Source organism: Chelmon rostratus, chromosome 22 (genome assembly GCF_017976325.1).
Source record: "Chelmon rostratus isolate fCheRos1 chromosome 22, fCheRos1.pri, whole genome shotgun sequence".
Classification (NCBI taxonomy): Eukaryota; Metazoa; Chordata; class Actinopteri; order Chaetodontiformes; family Chaetodontidae; genus Chelmon; species Chelmon rostratus.
Genome location: NC_055679.1, coordinates 3,293,094 through 3,316,573, shown reverse-complemented (window position 1 = coordinate 3,316,573; position 23,480 = coordinate 3,293,094). Strand labels below are relative to the sequence as shown.

The 23,480-nt window shown below is 44.3% G+C and overlaps 1 protein-coding gene across 1 annotated transcript; it reads left to right on the top strand.

Annotated features, from left to right (window-relative positions):
• Window positions 1-403: 403 nt before the first annotated feature.
• On the top strand, window positions 404-13,480 carry adm2a (adrenomedullin 2a). Its single transcript, XM_041963947.1, has 3 exons — window positions 404-485; window positions 797-1,117; window positions 9,745-13,480. The coding sequence occupies exons 2-3, from the start codon at window positions 1,020-1,022 to the stop codon at window positions 10,160-10,162; spliced, it is 516 nt and encodes a 171-aa protein (XP_041819881.1). The 5' UTR covers window positions 404-485; window positions 797-1,019; the 3' UTR covers window positions 10,163-13,480.
• Window positions 13,481-23,480: the final 10,000 nt, after the last annotated feature.

Genomic DNA, 23,480 nt, shown 5'->3' with positions numbered 1-23,480 from the left:
TATATATATATATATATATATATATATATATATATATATATATATATATATATATATATATATATATATATATATATATAAACTTGACATACTTTGGTCTATATCAGCAGCTTCAGCAGCATCATGGAACTTGCAGCTTTCCTCTGGAATACTTTATTAATAGAATATTTCCCAAATGTGTCAAAGGAACAGTCATTTCTTGCCATAAACGCTTGCTGCGAGCTATTTCCAGGCTTTATGTTTGCCAGCAACATCGGCGCGATTGTTTCCGAGCACGGGAGGTAATGATGTTTCAGCACCTTCGCCTCCGAAATTGCCCACGGGCACTCCGAGTCCGTGAACTCCGCCCACTCAGTATTTAAACCCACATGTCAGCAGGCGCTCAGCTTCACACTGGAAAACTTGATCTTGACCAACACGTTTGGATTCATTGGGGGAAGAAAAAAAAAACTTTGTCAGAGTCTGAGCTGTGAACACCCAGAAAGGTGAGACCTCTCTTTATTCATGCTGGGAGTGGGTTTAACTTCCAGTGGGGCAGCTTGTAAAGGTGTCTGCATAGTGGAGGGAGGTTTGCATTTTTGCACATTTTTCAGAAGAATGTAAAGGCTTCATGTGCACCAGTTGCATACGTTGGGTGGGTGCTGTGGAGCAGGGCTTTGGATGAACAGTCCAGCGGGGGATCTAGTATTTTTAGTGCAGATAGACAGTATGGTTGGAGAAGTTTCTCATTGAGTGAAGGGTGTGAGTGAAAGTTCATGCTTAATTGATCGTTTTATTACTTTTGCTTTCTCCAAAGCTTCCATCAGCGCTCTCCACTGCCAACTTTGGATATCTCAACCCAGCATCAATCTTTTGGGAGCATTTTTCTTTTCCCTTTTTTTACCCCCCCTCCTTATTATTATTATTTTTTCCCTATTCAATCCCCCCACCGCCCAGCTCTTTGGGCTCTGAACGTCGCCCGGTCCGTGTGGTCGCCCCCTCCTTCCCAGAGAGGGTGTGAAGTGACAGTTGGCCCGGAGATGCGGTCCCTTCTCCCGCTTACTGTGTATTGCATCAGCCTGGTTTCCCTCCAGCAGCTGCTGGCTCTGCCGGCGCAGGAGCGTCCCGACGGGAACAGGTAAGACTCACGGCTTGCCGGGCTACTCCTTCATGAGGCATAAAGACCCGCTCCTCGCCTCTGATTGGCTGAACAGGATTCAGAAACATACAAGATAAACGCACCTGGAGCCGCATTACTGCTCATTTAAATGTCACTGCGCCACCTGGTAACAATAAACTGCCTCTTAATGGTCACTTTGACCTGCTTGGTTTACTATTTAATGTAAATGTGATATAAAAGCGTTATTAAGTAGCTATTAGATGTGTTGAACACCTTTTATGTCAGTAGCCTTTACTATGTTAGTACATCAGGTAGCTACAAAGCTTTTGTTGTTGTAAAGTAATAGATCATAGCTTCAAGTTGACTCATTTCTCCAAAATGTTGTACTTTTCCAGTGGACTTTGGTATTGTTCAAGCATGCAGACTTTACAACCGATGTGTCAACAAATGTTTAAATGGCATTCTTAAAATTTTCCACTTTCCTCCTAACTTATTGTCTGAGGTTGATACGTTGAGTGTGCTCATTCGGCAGCTGAAAGGCTTCAGCCCCGTGTGATAAATCACACCAGGGTCAGCGTGTGTCAAGTGAAAGTGGCGTGTTGTGTCGGCCAGATAGTGGATAGGTCGAACGTGTACTGCAAGGTCAAAGGCGCAGACTTTATCTGTCCCTGAGAGAAGCCCTGCCGCAGGGCACGTCGGCTGTGGGACAAGTAACAGTGTCACAGGGATTGAACCCATAAAAAAAGAGCAAAACCCATTTGATTTCTAATATTATTTGAATCACGTAGCTGAATAGTGTTTGCAACAGCTGCATGTTGTTTCAGTTTTATTTCCTACAGTGGGGGAAATGGGAATGGAAGTGTGTAAGTTTTCTTACCTTTTGCAGCAGATGTACAGTAAATATTTGTCTGTGCCAGTCAATATGCCAAACCTGTTCATCAGCACTATTTAATCTGTGTTCTGCAAAACATCAAACATGATGATCCTCACATTTCTGCTTCTCCTTCCTCCACATCTCGATCTGCTTTGTTTGGTTTAATCTCCCTGTGATTCCGGACGGAAAACTGTTATTTCCGAGGTAGGGAAACCAGTTTGTCCCCATGAATAGTCTGGCCAGAAATACCAGCGAGGACTATTGTAAAGGATCTTGTCAGGCACTGAGTGGCACCTGTACTTTTCCAGCCCTTAAGTGGCAGAGCTTTTAATCACAAAGCCCTGCGTAAAAAATGTTAGGCAACAGCACGACAACCAGTTTGATTACTAACAGCCCGACACGCATACGGCAGCCTACACATTCTGATGAGTGAGGGAGGTCCGCCAGCGATGCAATATGTGTGAGGAGTTGCACTCTTGAGGAGAAGTGAGGAATGTGGATGAGTTGGTGTGTGAATGCCCTCTTCTGGTGGATTTTGGATCCACAGCTGCTGGCGTGATATCAGCACTGGGAGGGGAGGGACACTCGACGTTGGGATGTGGGGCCCTGGACGGTGGGGCCCCTGCTGGCCTACTGTGACCCTTCTTTACAATCCACCTTGTGTATGCATCACCCTTAAGTTCATTCATTTATTCTTTTGCTTAACCGTTATTTAGATTCTCAGAGGTTCTCCAAGATTAAACAACGGAAAATATAAAATGAAATCAGTAAAAGTAATCGTCAAACACAACCGTTCAAATCAGCAATTAAAAATCAGCCACAGACAGGTAATGGATGGTTATTCAGTACATTTCTGAAGTGTTCACAACTTATAAGAGTTATAAGTGACATGTAAGGACTTAAAAATGGACCTGAGTTCCACTTTGACTCAGTCAGGTTGTGAGTGAGCAAAGCCGACTAGAATGTGGGAAGAGATTTGAGGGATGTGCGGCAAAGGTCCCAGGCTGGATTCAAACCCGTTTCACCAAATCTGCAACGTCCAAGCTGGGACTTGTAACAAGTGGTCATTTCCTCTGGCGCAAATTTTGCCATGTTTGATGAATCAAAAGAAACATCATACTTGCGAGCCATGCATGAGCATATGAGAGGACAGTGGGAATCCCAGAAATGCTTTTGTGAAATGGGTCCAAGGGACATGGTGTTGGTTTTTGTCTCAGGTCACCTGACATCCCACGTTTTTTTTTTCTGGTGATGGTCGGATCGTATGCAGCAATAAAAAAATGGCCTTCAATGAAAGCACTTAACATATAATACTGATAACACCCTGATAATACAACAGTGTAAGAAGATCTTGGAGTGGAAATTTCCTCCAGGTGGCCATCCCCTGTGTCTGTGTGTGTGTGTGTGTGTGTGTGTGTGTGTGTGTGTGTGTGTGTGTGTGTGTGTGTTCGACTGGCAAACACCTGCTGCTGAAACCCAAGCGGGAAAAAGGGAAGCGAGGCTCCTGTATCCGCTCTCTGTTTGTGTTGCTCCTTCGCTACACCTGTCCAGCGCCGTAATCCCCCATGATTCCCATCCCTCATCGACAGGATGGGTCATCGCCGTGGTTTCTGTCTCCCGGCCTGGAGATGCTGATGCGGCAGTTAAGCGGGAATTATCAGTAAAAAGCATACTAGTTGTATAATTAGACTGCCCCATGTCTCACCAGAACATTCAGTTACGTCCCCGTTCTAACGTTAGTTGCAGATCATCATTCATATTGCTTTAATGCTGTGTGTGATGTATTTCGTTTGCCATTAGTCATCTACATTTGACCTTGACATGCTTATCTTCATCAGAGCAGGGTAATTTGATGGTTTCTTTTAAAACACATGTTTTACCCGCTTCAGATTGGCACATCCCTGTTCACTGCTACGTTCGCACTGTTGACTTTTGCGAGGGTATGCACACATTGACTCACTTACACGTGGACCCAGGACAGCCTCACCAGGGGGGGTATAACCTCAGCTAACCCTGACCAAAGAGCAGAAGCCACTACAGCAGCAACAAGATCACGACCCCTCACTGGCTTCCCACCGCATATACCAGTGTGCTCTAGGGCCTCCTTTAAATCAGACTTCTAGGGTTTAGCTGTACAAATGATTTCCCTCCCCCCACTGCTTCTCCTGCCACACAAGCCTCCACATTTCTCCATTTGCACATCTCTCATAAACGCCTTGTCTGTCTTTTGTTGGGACAGTAAATTCTCCCTCTTCTCTTAACTCAACAGAGCACATCCTGTTCTGTAACCATCAGATTCTGTCAGCATGATAATAACAGACATGACCACTCTACATTTTTCTCTCCCGTCGGACGCTGAGCGTATCGGAGCTCAGATGTCTTTCATTCCTTCCCCGTTCGGTGTTTGTGTCCGTCTTGTCCCTATGTGTCCTGATAAGGACGCAGCAGAATCCCCCACCGATGCTTTAACAATGTCTGACCGACTGACTGGCTCTTTCCAAACAAGGAGAAATTGCATGTTCCCGGGATCACACGCATACCCTTCATTGTCGTTTTACATAACGTCTTGTGGTTTTTGTTTGTAAGGGATAATGACCGGGAGCCGCAGCCAAACAATAAGTTAAATATTGCTTTAGCAGCAAAGCCGCTTTACAACACAGATTCCAGAAGTGGGAAGTGGCTCGTTGCTTTGAGACGGAGGACGTGTGGTCGAGCTTTTGTTACATCGACCGAATCTGCCTCCGCTCCATCCGGACCAGGGTACAATGACGTGACACATCAGCCTGTGTGGATATGTTGCGGGTGCAAGTTTGTTCAAACTTGCTCAAGGCCAAAATCGCGTTTTCCCCCGAATGATTTGTTAAATCATTAACCCACTCCAAGCGTGGATTTGAACAGCGTGGGGCTCAGGCGTCCAGCGTAGATACTCCTACCATAATATTTACCTGAGAAACATGGTGAATTCAACTCACGCAGGGTGGCTTCCTGCCTTGTTGATGTTTGTCGGGCCGCTGCACATGCAGTTCTTCGGGTCCGTCCTCTTGATTTGGATCTATATTCTATATTCTTTACACCTTTTCACGGAACAACAAGAATGTTAGCCTCTCTTTATCTTGTATACATCTGAAATATACATCTTAGGAAATCATTTTTATGCCTCCGGAATGATTGAAACCAGGATTGCCTCTGCTGTAAATCCTCTCAAGAGAGGCGTCTTCTCATGCCGTGTGTCTCCTGTAATTGGTTGCATGTTGTAAACAGGAATTTTGGCTTGGACTGCTCAGACATATATATGACCGGCATAAACAGTCGTATTTCCCCACGGGGGTCAATCTGACCAAACTCAGGCTGAAGTTGAGGAGGGTGGAGCTGTGGCCAAGCAGGCAGAGAATTCCACCGTGGATTAATGGCTAAGACCTAAATTCCACCCTCCACATCCTTAAAGAGCAGTTTCCACTCGGCTCAGAAAGCCACACCGTTGTGGAGGCATGAACGTGCATGCATACTGTACATATAAGAGGAGTAGCTTATAGTGGGAGTGTGGATCAAAAGGCTTAAGGGAAACAAAGGCGGCCTCCAAGGGCAGAGGTATCCTGCTGCCGTTGATGCTGTGATTGCGAGTGTTTTGTCTACTCGCGCTGCTCTAATGCGGTGTCCGAGCGCACGTGTAGCTTTTAGCTTGCCGCCCTGCCATCAGTGTCGTTTCCTGGGCCGAGTGTGCTGCACTTTTGTCCACATAAAGTCAATCGCAACCCATTGAGGAGGTTATGAAAGCAGAACTGCTCCCAAACAAGTAGGGCCAGTGTTTCATGCAACATCCAGTAAATCACCTTTTCTTTATTTATGTCCTGCTTCTCGCTAACAACAATCTCCCCACTGTTACCTAGTGGGAGATTACAACTCAATGTGCCATATTTGCTGCTGATTAAGGCTGGCCTTGGTAAGCTTCAGCCTCTCTGGTAATCATATCTGCAGCATGGTACTGGGGTTAGGGCGAGGGAGTGCTTACACCAGTATGCTTCATCAGAACTACTTGTCACATGGTTAAATGACCTCAGAACCCTCCCTGTAACTTTCTAACATTGGGACCTGGGGGACTGTGTCCCTCTGCAGGGAGGGCATTGCAGCTGAAGCTTGCCATCAACATCGGGAGACTCCTGTTTATATTCCTCACCATAAAGGCAGCAATGCTAATACAAAAGAAAAACCCAACAGGCAGCACAAAGGGATCAGCTTGGCCTTTTACCGAACTGTAAAATCCTTAGAAATCATCTTCAGTCAAAAGAAAGCCCTTAAGCTAAGGCCATGTAAGGTGTCGAAAAAAAAACCCCCAGCAGACTGAACAATTAAAGACAAAGCAGCTTGGATATCTTTGATCGCCCGCCAATCATGGAGAACTCCATTACTTGCGAGTTGCGGGATTAGGCTCTTTGTAGCCAAATTAGCCTGTCTTGTGAGATGAAATGTGACAGAGTGAAAGTGTTCTCTGCTGCAAAAGTCTTTTAACTTCTGGAAGAAAAAGCACAGTGGCTGAAAGTCTTCTTGAGAAGGATGTAACTGGAGCTGCTTCTGGGCAGGCTGACTCAGGGCTTGGCCTTAGCTTTTCCCTCCGTTATACATACTTCACATAGCTATTGACATCGAACAATACGTTTCAACTTGGCTGCGGAAAACTACTTAAAAAGTATTTCTGAACTTTGAATTGAACTGAAAGATATCAAGAAACCCATTGCATTGCAAATCTCAGAAACCGAACGAGACCTCTGGAGACCAAACACTTAAGAAACACAAACACATTTAACCTTACATGAAGAGCAAACACGATCTGCCTCCTTTAACTGTGCTCTACGCCAGCATTCGTCTTTGTAATTGCTTTCGTAGCACGGTCACGGGGTCCTTGTGGCCATCTGCCAGTCAGTACAGGTGTCCTTAATAGCCATTTGCTTACCGGCAAATTGGAGATTAAGTCCAGTCCTGTGTGATGCTTGGAGAATCGTTCTCCATGTTGCTGTTTCCGCGGTAGCCCAGAACTGAGAAACCAAACACTGGCTCTGAAGAGCGGCTTTCACATGTTTTTGTGGCCACCGTAGAAACTCCTACAGGTTATGAAAGGGAGGGTGAGGCGAGGTGAAGTCATTTGGTTGCAATCTGCAACCTGACTGCCAGATGCCACTAAATCCTACATACTGGTCCTTTAAAGGGTTAAAGAGACAACTTTTATTACCAGTTGAGGGATCCGAAGGTTACTTTAAACACTGAGGCCTGGTAGTGGCCTGGGTATAAAGCACTTGGTTTGTTTCACTCTTACCCACGTGAATAGCCTTCCTGTGCAGTCAAATGCCACTTTCACTCTGCAGACCAGGTGGGTGTAACTTGGTGATGTGGCACCATGGCACACCAAGCCTGTCCTGGAAATAGTGCTCACCACCGTCTGTGGCCTGGCATTACACAACTATTTATTCAGCCACTGCCACTGCTGGACAGCAGGTCTCTCCCAAGCCAGCAGACCTGTCAGCTGTGAGCCAGCGGCTGAACTGGCTGAATAAACCGAGAGCTTCACGTTTCACCGAGGAGTGCCATAACCGACGTAGCACGAACTGCAAGGGAAGTCGCTGCGATGAACAAGCTCTCGCAGTGAGTGAGCGTTCATGGCGACACAACACAAGTCAGCGTTTCACAAGTGCAACACACTTGTTATAATTAGATCAACCGTGGCTTCTGCCTCTCAGAACATGGGAAAATAGTGCGGTGGAAGATTTTCTTTCCTTAAGAAAAGCAAATGGAATGCAAATAGCAATGATACATTTGCCCCGGTGCTAGATTTAAACCACTGCATTTTCATCCTTTATCTCCGGCTGCCAGGTGCAAAAGCACTGTCCTATTTGCGTCAGTACGTCCTTCAGCGGCGGTGATGGGTTAACGCTCAGGGACTCGAGTCACGCTGTGCTGCACAAACACAGCGGTGACAGTTCAGTGAGGAGCTGCGGGGTCAAGTTGTGAGAAGTGACTGTCTTTGTCAAACAATGAACAGATGGCCAGTTTGTCAGGGCTGTGTTTGCTGAACGGCCTGTACCCGCTGGCCCACCGCACCGCAGAGCCTGTCCGTCTTAACAGGCCATTTAGTCTCATGTGCTGTTCTCAGGAACCTGTTTTTTGTACATGTGCTTTCCTTGGCCAGGTCTTAAGACTCAAGCAACTAACAGTGGCACTTGAGCAATTCATTATCTTATATTTCCAGAAACACTTTCCTAGCTCTTCTGGACAACTCTCATATCTCACTATCAACAGATTTTACTGGAACTACTTTCTACTGAAAAAATGGTTCCTATGAAAACTGTTTTTGGTCAAGACACATTGCTGCCGAGTTTTTCAAATGTCATTTTTCAGCGCTTTGAGCAACACAGTTGAAATTCCATTCAGCTCCATTGTATTCGGGTGGTTGCAAAAGCTTCAAAAGTTTCAAAAGCTGATATCTCACAACCTGCGTGCATAAAACCAAAACTATTTGCAAAACTAGATAACAGGGGTTTTGTAGTTTGAATGAACTGACCCTTTAAAGAGTGAAAATGTGTGTCTATTGGGCACGGGTATTCAGTTTCACTTAATGCATTAAGTATATATAGCAGATATAATCATTTGACTACCAGTAATCTCACTAAAACTCTAAAAGAGACTTTAATGTCGTCCTCTGCAGCCACCATTGAGACATGGCTGGCCAGGCTCAATCTCCCGTCTCTAGCACTGAAACCCAGCTGGGCATTAAAATGCAGCGAGGTTCAGGTTTTGCTTGCATGATGCAATGAGCGAGGCTGACTCAGAGCACATGTTGGTTTAGGCAACATGTGAAAAGCCATTAACTTTGATGCAGTGCATTAAGAGATGAGCACGCTGTCCACATGGATATGTGACGGTGCAGAACGCCACGCTGTGTTCAGACAGCAGGCAAGAATGATTTGTTTATGAAAGCTGCTTTGTGGGGCTAATCGGATTTCTGCAGAATCACCTGTGTACTTGCAACATTAGTTGTCATAGTAACTTTGCTGGCAGGTGCATGCATGACTAAAGGTCGTTTTATATTGAAAAACCTTTTCTATCCTTCCTTCAATTCATGGGTGCAGCAGCACTTTAGACACAGAGGTTTCTGTGTATTTCAGCTGTTTTCTTAGCTCTGCTGGCCAGGAATGGCAATATTAGTCAGTCAGTCCACCACTTTGGTCAAGACTGAACTGGATGGATTACCAGCAAATTTAGTTCAGACCATGAGGGAGACATTTTTGTTTTCAAGCAAAGTGACAACTACTTGGATGAATTGTAATAACAACAAATCTTTTAACTTTTCATCAGGTCAATACTTTTGTTTGTCTAAAACTTTGATCTATGAACAATAAGTGCAAAACTAATGCATTCCCTCAACTCATGTTCAGCGCTTGTTAGCACATTAGCATGCTAACATGCAACATGAAGATGGTGAACATGGTAAACATTGCTTGCTAATCATCAGAATGTTAAAATGGTCATTATTAGCATGTTAGCATGTTGACGTTAGCATTTAGCAAGCACACAGCAGCTTACATGGCTGCAGACTCTTAGTCTTGTTATGGTCGTATTTTGAATTTGTGCTTCCTCGTTTGCCCACACCAGCATTCTCCTCCATTTTTTCTCTTCTCATTAAATACTGCACCTGATCATCTAATTTCAGTGGTGACACAAGCATTTCTGATGTGCTTTGCCTCCAGGACGATTTTTCACCTGATTTCTCTTTTCTCCTCAGGTTGGACCTGTTCAATATGCGTTCTGACCAGGGAAAGGACGAAGACTCGATGTCAGGAAGCCAGACTCACATTGCCGTCCGCTCCTCGGCCCCCGGCCGGTCCCCAAAATGGCTGCCTGGTTTCCTGAGACACCGACCAGCTTCGGGAGTGAGACCGGCCTTGCGAAGCCTGCCGTGGGAGCGACCCACTGAGTCTGCACAGATCCAGAGGAGGGTGCTGAGATCTCGTCGCCACGCCCATTCGGGATCGCGAGGTGGTCACCACTACCCCCACCACGCCCAGCTGATGAGAGTGGGTTGCGTCCTGGGAACGTGCCAAGTGCAGAACCTCAGCCACCGGCTCTATCAGCTCATTGGTCAGAGTGGCAGAGAAGACTCATCCCCCATCAACCCCAGGAGCCCCCATAGTTATGGATGAGTTAGTTGAAACCTCCAAAAGCCAACAGCAAGTCTATATATATATTCATTTATTTATCTCAATGTGTTACTGGTAGCCTTTGCATTAGACTTGATGTAGTCCATTAGTTAATGTCTCAAAATGGCAATTATACCCCCTTTAAATGACTGCTGTGCATCTCTACTCTCAGATTCAAGATTTTGACTAACTGAATCATCTTCGAAACCCAAATCTGAGTTCTCCCACCATCCTGAGAACATTTGCCTTTTGAAGAGGACGTTCAAGTTTCGTCAAAGTCTTTTTGGACCCTCCCCCCCAAAATGCTCAAAAGAAGGCAAAAGAGGCCTCAGTTTGACATCTTAATCCTGTTAATGTAAGAATGAAGGCTTGTACTCAACACCATTTAGTGGCCCGGTCCTGTCTGCCAGCTGACCCCCCCCAGTGGCGGTTATCCCGCGGCTCATTGATCAAACACTTAAGCCCCTAATGTGGATTTCAACCTGCACTCAGAGCCAGAGGACTGTCAAAACCGATGTATTCCCAAAGACCTTGTAAATGACCCAATGAACCCTTTTACCTCTTTTTTTGTGCCCCCCCTTTAGTCAGCTTTGGAACTCCCAGGTCGTATCCCAACTGCATACATATTTCAGCCTGAGCACTGACATCCCTGGAGTATCGCTGGGAGTTCGTCACTCAGCAGGACTTTGTATTTCAGGACCGCAGTTTACACTTGAAACCAGCCACAGCACTTGGGTTACACCCGAGTTTAAGAGCATTCTGAGTCAGGACTTAGCCACACAACCTCCACTCTGAAAATGAAAAAGAAGAGGGTCAGCGTCCAGAAGAAGCTGCACAGAAACTGACTTTCCAAAGGATCAGTTTCGATGCCGCGTTGTAGCGGCCAAGACAGTAGGTGGTGAAGTGAACCTTGGAGCCACGGATCAGGGCTCCGTCGCACCACTGCTGGCATTTTCCCCGCGGGAGGCCAAGTCTGAAATATTAGCCCTTTCACGTGATTCATAAGTTCCCCTTGCAAGTCAGGACTTTGGGTTGACAGCAGTTTAATAAACCTGACCTAATCGCTTCAGTCATATGTGCCACCACAGCAGGGGAGGGGGGGCCCTAAGCCTCCCACAGTCTGCACATACAACACTAATAAATTAAGAGCAATGAAGTTTGCAACAATGCAAAAAACAACAATTTTACTCTTTATTTTGCAGCATAATTTGGATTTTCTTATTCTAGGCAGAAATGTTGCTGTTGATTTTTTTTCTTAGCCCAGGAGATGTTTTCAGGCACAATCTTCTGTGATTTAAAAGCACTGAAAGCACCCCCACCCATACTCCACCCTATTGGAGGTCATAATGAGGCTCTAAAAGTTGGCAAAACCACCAGTAATAAATCCAATCTTCTGATAAAACACTATTGCCTTGAGATACAGTGGATAACATTGACGCTAAATGAAGGTCAGCTGTTCCTTATATTCTTATATTTTCTATAGGGAATACTTGACAACGCATTGTAGCATACACACAGTTCTGTTGTCAGCAACAGGCGCCTTTGTTGTTCACATGTAGTATGTTAAATGGGTCGAAGTTAGTCCTGAGATGACGGCTAAAAGCTCTACTGTTACATTGCGGGTTTCTAATGAGAGACCACAGTGACCAAAATGTTAGGTGCAAGAGTGCCCAGCTTCAAATATGTACGCAAAATAGCTTAGCAGGAAATCAAAAGTACATGCCCCGACGTTTCCTCTCCTCTATATAAGTCCGTCTCTGAAACGGTGGGCGGACGACGGACCGAGAAAAACCGAGGTCAGGTTCCACTCATCGAGCGTGCTGAACTTTCAGAGGTCTGGAACTTACACTCAAAAAAATGCTACCATATCTATAAAACCCACACTTTTGACCAGGAGCACAATTATATCGCGCATTATTTACTTACTTCTAAACGTCTGTTCCAGGACTTTGCTACACGAAAGCCTGACCTTAACCTGCAGAGAGAGGCTGAGTGTTTCGTAGTAGTAATCAAGGCCAGAGTGTGACCCACATTCTGATTTATGTGCACAGTCATTTAGATTAAGAATTCTTATATCACAGAAGTGTTTCAGCCTTTGCTTTTTTGCATGTAAGTTCACAGACATGAAAGTTTGGTTTTCCTAAGAGCATTAGTGTAAACTCACCAAATACCTGGCAATACTTGACAAATCAAATGACTTTACAGCATGTGATCTACATCATATAATAATGTATTCTTTTTGTGTGTCTTCTGATTTTACTTCCTGTCTTCTTCATCATCCTCTTCTTCCTTATCGACAGTTTGTTTTTAGATTTAGCCTCTCAGGCCCACCGTGGCTCTCTTTTCTCTTCTGTCTGTAATCATGCGGGCCTGGAGGTCACAGGGTAATAATCAGTGATTCTTTAGTCTTAAATCTAATCTGTTCAAAGGCTTGCTGAGGTGAAACATGCCATTCTCCCTGCTGTAATGTGGCTAATCAATGTCTCGTGACGGATCATTAAAAGGCTTTTCAAACGCTCTGAAACCCTGGTGGATCTCTCTGCTTTTTAAAAATGTGCTGTTTCGCACGCGCCATGTGCATGCATGTTCTAGCTGCTGCACGCAGCCTATCAGGACGCTTATCTCCCGTGTTTGATCCGCGCTTTGGACCATTGTGCTCCCACTCTTTTTTTTCCGCGCAGTGTGTTTTTGTGACGTCAGGCGTTGCGTCACGGCGAGTTGTGCGAGCAAACCGCTAATACCTCCCCGTAGAAACATCCAGAGCTTTTTTTTTTGTGGCTTTCTGTTGCGAAGAGGAATTAACGCAGAAATAGCGTATGAAATGTAAACTATTAGTTTCGGAAGACGCAGCAGATGCAGGTAGATCTCAGTAGGCTCGTTTTTGCTGGTTTTCCATTCGAAAGTCACACGATCTCGATGTCCTTTAGGGTCACAGGAAAGCACTTTAATGGAAACACGTGGGGCGAAAGTTTCTTGAACTTCGCTCATGATTATGAACTTGTGACAGATGAGGTTTCTCTTGTAAATGTTGCTTTAAATGTGTTTAAAGATGTCAGTGCACTCCATGTGGCGTCAGGATGACTGAGCGTCGTGTGCACCTGTGAATACACACACTCACATATATATATATATAGTCAAACTATTTAAAGAAAGTTATGTATTTAAGTTATCTTTGTATGTTAATATGTTTGTCACCAAAGACTATTTATCTCATCTTTTCCACTGTTCCTTAAACATGACCTTATGGTAGGAAAGGAAGTCTTAACTGTAGTTTAAACGTTACTGTTTGATAATGTCCTTCACTCTGTAAAATAAAGAACTATACTGTCATGTGATGGAGTATGGAGTATGATTTAAGCTTGCATGTGTGTTTGTGTGTGAGAATCTATACTTTTAAGACTTTCTAATCAGTTCTACCTTTCCATGTTGCTGTGCCCTTGACCAAACTAGTCTGACCCAGTAGTCCCCAAAGAAGTCAATCATTAAAAGTCATTGCATGACAAAACTAACAAATGTAATGGGGGCAGGGGACAATGTGAATGAAGCATTGAGAAACATATAATCAGGGCATGATGTGACAGCAGCCACGTTAGCGGTAAAGGTCTTATGACTGGACAGAGTTAATAAGTGACGAGGGGTTTGGTCAGCAACAGACAAGCTATTGGATCATCTGGGAAAGTAGAGGAGAGAGGGAGGACAAAGGGAAACAGGAGGAGCAGGGACGTAAGAATTCAAATATTTCCACGTCTCACAAGCTGAACCAATAACAAATTGAATTTTGCAGGCATTTCTCGGAGGCAAGGATGGCGTGGAAACAGAAGGTTGAGTTGACGATTTGAACCCAAACGTTCCGCTCGCTGCGCTCTAAGTTTACCTTGAGCGGTTTTAATGTTAGCGTAGCTAGCCCATTTTTTCCACACTGCATCATACCAGTGATTTGGAGGTGCTCATTTCAGGACTCTGAAGCTACAGATGGGTGACAAACGGAGTGAACAACCAACACAAGCTGCGTCAGTGAGGCGTTGTTCCACCAGAACAGCTTCAGTGCATCGTGTCACTGATTCTCCCGGGCCTCTTAACTCTGCAGGGATGAACGTCATTCTCTCACACATCGTTTTCACACTCAGCAAACAGTCAGTGGGGCCTTGTGCCCTGTATAAAATCATCTGCATTCATAATATACTTCTTACATAAGCATATTTATTTCCTTTAATATACCGATAGTCTGTACATCATGCTTACGCTGAATGAATGAATGGATCTAAGTGACTTTATCCATACCAACATATAATGTATATACATTTATGCATACATATATGCATTTATTTTTTGCAGTAATTGAATGTAGTAATGATTTCTGCATGTAGAAAAGAAGACTACGTGAATACTGAAATCAACAACTTAGATACTCGTAAGCTTCATGCCACTATGAGGACACTTTTCCAATGCAACAGGCTTAAAGGGACACTCTGCGGACTTTACACATGAAGATAATGGCTCTTAAAGAAGCTTTCAGAAGAAATCAACCCTGCAGATCTCATCAAGGTGGGATGAGAAAGCAGCTACTGAGTTGCAACAGGATCTGGTATTTTTGGAGCTTGACCCATGCTTGAGGGCAAAACACAAGCTGTCTTGGGATCTGCTGCATCAGTTTGACCACCCTTTCTTGTGAGTCCCCCAACTTTATGAAAGAGGAATACTAAGTGTTCTACCTGAAGTATGCATAGCTGCTGTTTTTATAAGGCCCTTCTCCAGCTCCTTTAAACCTCCCTGTTTATATTTTGCCCTCGTGCCTTCATGTTATCACTCTGCTCTTAGGTTTTATCACTATGTAAATAACCAAATACCAAAAAGTCCACCAGCATGAATTATGTCATATCGCTCTGCCTGCAGCTGATACATGTCAGCCAGCAGAAACTGTGTCACATACCAGCGAATGGCCTCTGCTTACATTTACGATTTAGGCTTTCGGCCGACTCTCACAGTCTTGGAGTCGCATATAATGATAGACTGACGGCTTCATGTCAGTTTCTAAACCAGCAAAACAACCAACATCCTCCAAGTGGTTAAAAAAAAAGCAGAGAAATCAAAAGCACATTGTGTCTACATTGTAAACCACTAACTGAATTGTCTCAAGCGACTGGAGATAGATGACTTATTGCAATGATTTCTAACTCAGTGGAAAGTCACATGAAGCCACATCTGGTTCATGTTGCCGAATGGAAAAAAGAGAAATACCCGACAACATTTTACACACGCCAGATCGGCACAAACTGGAGCAGTAAAATGTTCCACAGCGTTCAGTGGAATGCGACCCTACAGGCAGAGAATATACTCAGTGTAAATCAGAGACCTGACGCTAACATGAGAGAGGGAGATGTGGAAGAAGAGAGGAGCTGGTGCAAGCTGGAAGGTGTTTGTCCATCAGAGCAGTCCGAATCAGGGATTCACTAAGGCTCTGGGCTGTTTCCATAGAAGTCTTGATACATGCTGTCTCAAAAGCTCCAAGAAATGTTCCAATAGATAGAGGCTGGAAACTAAGTCCATCCAGATAAAAGAAGAAAAGAAAAAACAAAAACGCCCACTGATATCACTTGACAGGACGTGCACTGTCCCATCTCCAACTACATATTACGTAAAAAGAGGCTACTGGATTTAATATAATGGTGTTGCAGCTAGTGTACAAGAAATTAATGCACTTTGCTGTTGATCAGAAAAAGGTACAGTTGATGTAGGGCTGCAGCTAAGGGTTATTTTCATTATCACTAGACACTTGTCCAATCAACAGCCCAAAACATTCTATAAAATATTACATTTACTATAACATAAGATGAAGAAAAACGGTGGATCTTCATACTTACTAACCCTAACCCGAACTATCAAATGTTTGGACTTTTTTGCTAAAAAGCTGACTTGAACAATTAATGGATTCTCAAAATAGTTCAATTAATCAGCCAGTCTCTTCAGCCCTAAATAAATGTCAATCAACCTTTCACTTTGGAACCCTACTGCCTATTCGAGCTTTAATCAGGACTGTATATGAGCAATGGATCAAATGTAATGTGGAAAGAGTCACTTGTGGTGATGGACACGGGTAATTGTCATCGACTTTGCAGCTCCCCTGTGTGTTTTAGCATCTTTCAGCTGATTGTTTTGGGGTTTACACTCTGCAGTTTTACTGTTTTGGTTGACTCTCACTGTTCTTCTCAAGTAATGGACTCGCTGGTGAAGCTAGTGGAACATTTAGCAGCTAAAGAGCCAGGTGCGTCTCTCAGGAGTTGGTGGAGACCAAACCAGAGCCTAAAGGAGAGTGTCTATTGGCCTTCCATTGATCAGGTGGACACAGACACCACTCCAAATGAATGCTGATGTCACTCTGTGTCTACTGCTTTACTATTAGCTATAGCTACTTGAAAAGGTGATAATATGTCAGCTTGTGCTTCAAGTGACCAAAAACTCCACAACAACGAAAGACACCAACTCCTAAAATTTTTCTGACTTTAGAAAGTTTTTATATGTTAGCAAGCAATTCGCCCATCCAGCAGGGGGCCGGACCAGCATTGAATTAGAGTCATATTTTTAATCCATGTGATGACTTTTTCAGTTTAAGTAGAGCGACAATGTAAGTCTCCTCTTACCTATGGTGTGGTCCTCCCAACTCCTTATTTAGATATTTAGCAACTGGATGCCCGTGTTCTCCAGATAATTACTAACTTTGTCAATTGGAGCTGGGCAGGTAGTTACTGCGGGTTTATGCTGAAAACAGCTGCCTGCTGCAGCTGGAAATGAGGCTTGATGAGAGTGTAATTTGCGGCCCAAACAAGCAAAACAATGAAGAAAACGAGACTATAAAAAGCACCTAAAGAGAGAAGGAGTTGGGTGATAATTCTCTGTTGCTTCATCACAGCGCTTGGGGGACTCAGGGGACACCAGATGACGTCAGTCTGTTGTTATGAACTTCTTGCACTGAGTCACAGCAGACCTATACAGTCTCCCTTCCCTAAAAAGGCTCATCAGCGATGAATCGCTATTTTTATCGATGAAAACGACAAACACGCCATTCACACCATGTTTCACGTGAGACACTGTCCATTCACGCGAGTGTGGTAAACAGAGAGAAGGCAGACACTGTCCTCACCTCACGCACCTGTCCGCGGAGGCCTGTGGATCCACGCTGACCCCCTTCTACTGTCATAACATTCACATTCCAGCACGCGACACGGCTCAGGCCCCGCCTTTATGTACAGTAACTAACTGAGAGGAACGCACTTTGGGCTGAAACATCTGTTAAGCTCTAATGCACATGCATGTACATTTGACATTGTTGGAATGTGGTTCATATTCATTCTGACAGCAGATTGCTTTGTCAGCTACACCAAGTCCGACCAACGTCACAGACACCGTGTGGAGGCTGACGGCTGAGGGAGCGTGCAAATCTTTTTTTTTGGACTGCAAAAATGCTCCATTAAGATTACAGAATGTCAGTTACAAGTCTGGTATTCACAATGTTTTTAAGTAAAATGAACAAAATGCACTTAAAGTTTCAAAGGTAAAACTGTGAGCTGTTTTGACTGTGGATGAAGGATCCAAACGGTCAGTCAGCTCTGGTTTAATACCTCGTCTGTTTAAAATACCAGCGACTGTGCCCGGTGTGGATACACAGAACAGTTTGCACAGTGGTTATGCGTCAGCTGACTACAGTTTAGGCTGTAATACAGAAAACAAAGAAGCAGATATCTCGAGATTGGTTTCAAGGCCGTCAGGTTGCTCTGCTCCCTCTCAGCCTGTAGTTTCGTATGATAGACCTACAGCGACTGGGCGGTTTGGGTTCTCGTCAACAGCACGTAGCTGTTACTGACATCCTTTTACCATCCATTTACAGCAAATGTCAATTTGCATGTCATGAAAAACTGTAGAATGAAATGAAACAGCACTGAGAGAATTTTTGCTTTGCAGAAATGCCGCATTTATTGTATTCACTCCCAGGTCAGCCAATCACGTGTCAACAGCTACATGGCAGCGGACAGTAACAACAATGGCGGATCAGCTTTTTCTCGATGTCCCGCCGCAGCCAGACCTCTTGACAAAGCCCAGAGTTAGCTTCTCAAATGCAAGGTTTGCATCTCCATAATGTATTCTGGCTGTCTTGCCTTCATCTGGTCATCTTTCATAGTGCAACACTTAACTGAAATAAGAAAAGCAAATGTCTGAAACAAAAGGTCAGCATTTGAACTAGTAAGAACCAAGGCGTAAGAAAATAGCGCTACTTTTCTTCTTTGACCCCAACACGTCCATTGTTCTACTTTTTCTCCCTGTTTGTTAAATTTACAGCCGAACGAGTCCTACTCAGTGTTACTCTATCAGCTATCGGTAGCCTTTTCGCCCTTTGGCCCAGTTCTGTCCTGATTCTGCTGTCAGGAGTCACATTGTTCAGTTATCTGCTGTCGGCTGGTTTCTGCTGAGGCAGGAATATGGCAGTGAGTCACTGTCTTGAGTAAGAACGTCGTTACTGTACCTGAGATTTTAAAAGAGAAAGGGGTTAGTGTCCTCGGTAAACCGCAGCGTAATTACACTGATCCGTGCAAAGCCTCACTCACCTACAGAGAACGTCACATTCAAAACTTCAGATGGAAAGTGCTGAAGAAAGGTGGCTGCACGTAGGCGCAGTGAAGACGACGAGAGCAGACAGGAACACACAATGACTCGTCGCTGTTGGTCATTGACTCAGATGAACAGAGAACAGACAGTGGTTGTGAAAGTTCTGCTGAAACATCATTCACCTCCGCCGGCCACCGTTTGTGGCTGGAAACAAAAATGCGACATAAGCCGCACGTTCCCAGTGAGGGAGCGCTCGAGACAGCTCTGTTGGGGAAAAGTAGACGTGACACTGGAATCACACGTTCTGTCAGACATGGTCTGCGTGTTCTGAGAGTCTGGGGGAGGTAACCGCCTGCCCCACATCTCTGCAGCTGTGCAGTGATTGACTGTAATGGCATGGTGTAAATTTAGACATTCTGCACGTAGGTTCACAGGTTTCAGGGTCAGAGGGGTCACAGCATTCTAAGGTCCTATATTACAGGCTGCCAAAATAACTTTATTACATAACAAGGAAGCTATGAGAGAATGTATGTACACTGTGGGGCAAAGACAAGGGAAAATAAGGAGGAACATCAGGTTTTGGTATGCAGCCTTTTGATGGCAGCCCTCTTTCCACTGTATGTAAAGACCAAAACCTGTGGTGCCCATTGGTTTCTGCTGAAGAGGTGAGTATTTAAAATGAGTCCATGCAAAAAGAGATCCAAGAGGAGAGGTGTCGAAATTTGGGTGAGATCTGTGATGCGCTGCAAGCAGAGAGAGAGGCGATTAGCCAGGAAACTGACCATCTGAGACAACATATTCAGGAGATGTGCAAAGGGCTCCTGCAAGTAAATGTTTTGCAGGAAATGAAAGAGGGAATGAAAGCATCAAAAGAGCCATGAGCCAGAAGAAACAGGCACTGCGACAACATCCCCAGGAGCTCTGGGGAGGGAAGACAGGAATAATGTCATAAAAGAGGGAAATAAAGCCTTGAACCAACAAAATAAGCTCTTGAGCTCTATGACTCCAACACAAAAAAAAACATTGGTGGGCACATTTCAGTAGAAAAGGATGCCACCGGCTGTGAAAATGAAGCGCTTCAATGGAGTTCAAGGGCTGAGCATCTCCTGAAGAGCTACAGTGAGCTGAAAATCCATACTTTTTTGAGCTTCACAAGGGTCAAAGTGTGTGGCTGAAAGTCCAACCTCACACAAAAGGGTGATTTTCTTCCCTCTTTGGCCTGGGTTTACTTTCTCCCACACTCTAAACCATGAGCATAATGAGCACATTCCAAAGTGCCCGCAAAAATAATAATAAAATATGGAAAAAAAACGGTTAAATTGTTATGGACTGATGGAATTGCCGAGTGTTTTTTCAGTGTGGTCCTGAAGATGTAGCTGAGGACTGTCCCCGCCTCGCTGTACAGCTTTGTTTATGCTTCATCAAACGCTTTATCACAGCTTAGTGAATGTTGTTAGTGATGACGTGTGCCGACTGCGCCCGCAGATGGACGTGAATCAGGAAATGTGAGTCGTGGTGATGGTGTAAAGTTTTTACCATGAAAAGGGGCCACACCATAAAACACACGCTTTCTGAATGCAGTTTGGTTTGACTCTAGCATGCTTCGAGAATGAAAAAGATTTCTCAAAGACGCACAGATTAATTTCACTGTACCGTTGTTTTTACCCACAAGACTAAAACACAAACAGTTTGGCATTTTAAAAAAATGAACTTGGTTTCAGGCCAATCAAGATATGCTGCATGCCAAGTCTGGCGAGGAGGTCAAACATGTAGGAGAAGAAAGAAAACAGTCATTTCCAAAAAAAAAATCTAATTCTGTGGCTAATTGGGTCCAACAAAAGACATAAATATTTAAAAACAAGACACATATCTATCACATATCCTCCATAGGAATCACATATATTGAGCTTTGATACACACACATGGTGCTCGTTATCAGATAAACTGGTCGGTTTGATCTGCAGCAGGGATTAGCTGACAAGTAGAACACATAGAACATAGAACATGAGCAGACCAGTATAAATACTAAATACTTTGCACCAGCTGCAGAGTCATTTGATTCATTTTATTCGTCAGCAGGATACATTTGTTGCTGGTCTTGGTCTTTTCGTGGGATTTCTGGACCATCAGAAAACTTTACCCTTTAAAAAGGCTCAGCTTCAGTGTGGACGGCGTGGCAGAGCAGAGGCAACTAATCAGTGGAAAACCTCCCAGGCAGGCAGTGACATCACATAATCTGCAGTCTCCATAAAGCAAAGATAAACGTGACTCCACACCACGCTCCACATCACGCTCCACACCACGCTCCACACACACACACACACACACACACACCCATATTTGAACCCACGCACATGCATACACAAGCAAATAAAACTTAAATCTGACTCTATTATCTGTAACCTCCAGCTCGCAACTACTGTATCACCTACACACAGACTCTCTTTTACACACACACACACGCACACACACACACACACACTGCTGCTCCTCCTGCCCTGTCTGGCAGCTGTGAACAGCATACGTGCAGGCTCACACATCGTCTCCTCACTGGGCACAGCCTTTTTCTCCCACTGGCTATTAGCACAAGGTCTGGGAGACTGGATCCTCTGCGATGTCTCTATGGTGACGTGTGAAACACAAATGCCATTTTCTAATCATAAGTTCAGTGAAATCCTTCTTTTTTTTTTTTTTTAAATGAACAAGGTCAAAGGTCAAAGTTTCAAACTTTTTCTTCACTCACTTTTTTTCAATTTTCTCTTGTTTTTAACCTGAAACCTGCAGCAGTCATTGCATAAAAAAGTGCAAAGGCTGACAACAAGCTCTCCGCTGTGCTCCGGGTTTATTCAATGCAGCGTCATATCACTGTTAAGTGTGGTTCAAGGTGCAGTGGTGCCGACTTCTGATCGCGTCCGCCAATGATACTGTTGTCACAAAATTAAGTCAGCCTGCTTGTATATGTAGCCAGCTCATTCAAAATAAATAAATAAAAAAAATCAGAGCACAGGTGATTTGTAGCGATGGCATCAGATCAACCTCCACTGCAATAACCAGCTACATAGACAGGGCGGTTTGTTGATCCCAAAGGGAAACTACAGTGTTGCAGCGGGCATGTCACACATAAGAATACCAAAACAATTCACATACAGCAATTAAAGAATTAAAACGATATTAATATATATCATATATGTAGTGCATATACAGGTAAAATACATGTTTACCTAAGGGGGCACCACAAGGTTCTGTGCTTGGTCCATCTTATTTGCGCAGTAATGAATGAAATTTCCTGACTTCAACAGCTCATTGAATGTGTACGTGAATTTCTCATCCTCTGAATTCTCCAAATTTTGCAAGAGCAGAATGACTCAATGTGAAGTCAGAGTTTACAGCCAGAAAGCTCAGGCGTCAACAGCAGGTTAAAGGGGCAGTCACAAACGCCACAAGAAGTTAAGAGCCCTGGACGGTTCTGTCATTGGCGTCATTTGCTAATTACGATTAAAATAAACTTTTATCAGGATTAACACTGAAGAGCATTGTGGAATCAACTAGCACCGCCATGCTGCTCGTTCTGTCTTATAACAACCTGATGCAGTTGCATTTCTGTAAACTACATGAAAAAGAAGGCCGCTCCTCACTGGCAACAAGAAGAGAACTGCACGTTATCATTTCGGTTTTTAAAGATGCTCCACTAAAGCTGCCTTAGATCTCCTCTCTAGTCAAATATAAACTGCTCATCTCTCTAATGAATGAGCGACAGACTCAGACGAGCATGAGACATCAGTTTGTTGGCTGGCGGGCGGAGAGGAATCACCACAGAGCACGTGCAGAGTTGCATGGCCTCATTTCTGATTGGTGCAAGTTCAGATGTCATGTAAAAAATAAAAATTTCAGCACTACCTCGCTTTTTCTTTTTCTCGTTCTCTTTTGACAGTCCCAGAGCAGATGTTTAGCTTTGGGATGCTACACAACGTTCAGGCTCTGGCATCCTGCCAAAGTGGTGTGTAAGCGTCCGACCGCTTCACAACAACCTGAACCTGAACTCTGACATCCTGCTGACGTGAAACGACACACATCACCGCCGCTGATGCATTCACTGCCGGCTCCCAACGTCAGAAAATCCTCCATCAGATTCCAGGAGGCGTCAAGGGGAGTCATGCTTTAAACTCCCTCTCTCTTTCTCTCTCTCTGCACACACACACACACACACACACACACACACACACACACACACACACACACACACACACACCGGGGGAGAGAGCTAAATACCTATGACCTTAAGCCTAGATTGCTAGATGGATGTTTGAACCAGTCTGACTATGATGCAGGAGCGGAACAACATCACTCCTGAAGCTGTAAACATAATAAGAGAGAACAACCAATCCCACAATGAAGAAGCAATAAGAGCTCAAAATGCATGATGAGGAGAACCACAGCATGTCCCTCTCAAACTGTACATGTCATTTGTAGCTCTGTGCACATGCCAGTCAGAAATCAAAGCACTGAAATGAACACCAGTCTGAGATTTAAGACATTATCTGTGACGTCAGACAGAAAGAATTTCTCCAACTGGAGGGAAGCAGCAGACTGACTGTACAGACTCCCTCACTGTTTGCTTGAGTTTCAAAGGTCTTTCCCCTGGATTCAACTTCAAAGTAGCTGAACTCAACCACAAAATATCTCCTGGCAAACACAATAATTGCTCTGTCAGTAGAAATCAGCA

Coding starts and splice junctions, on each gene's coding strand:
- adm2a (XM_041963947.1), top strand. CDS start 1,020: ATGCGGTCCCTTCTCCCGCTTACTGTGTATTGCATCAGCCTGGTTTCC. Junction 1,118..9,744: donor GAGCGTCCCGACGGGAACAG/GTAAGACTCACG, acceptor TTTTCTCCTCAG/GTTGGACCTGTTCAATATGC.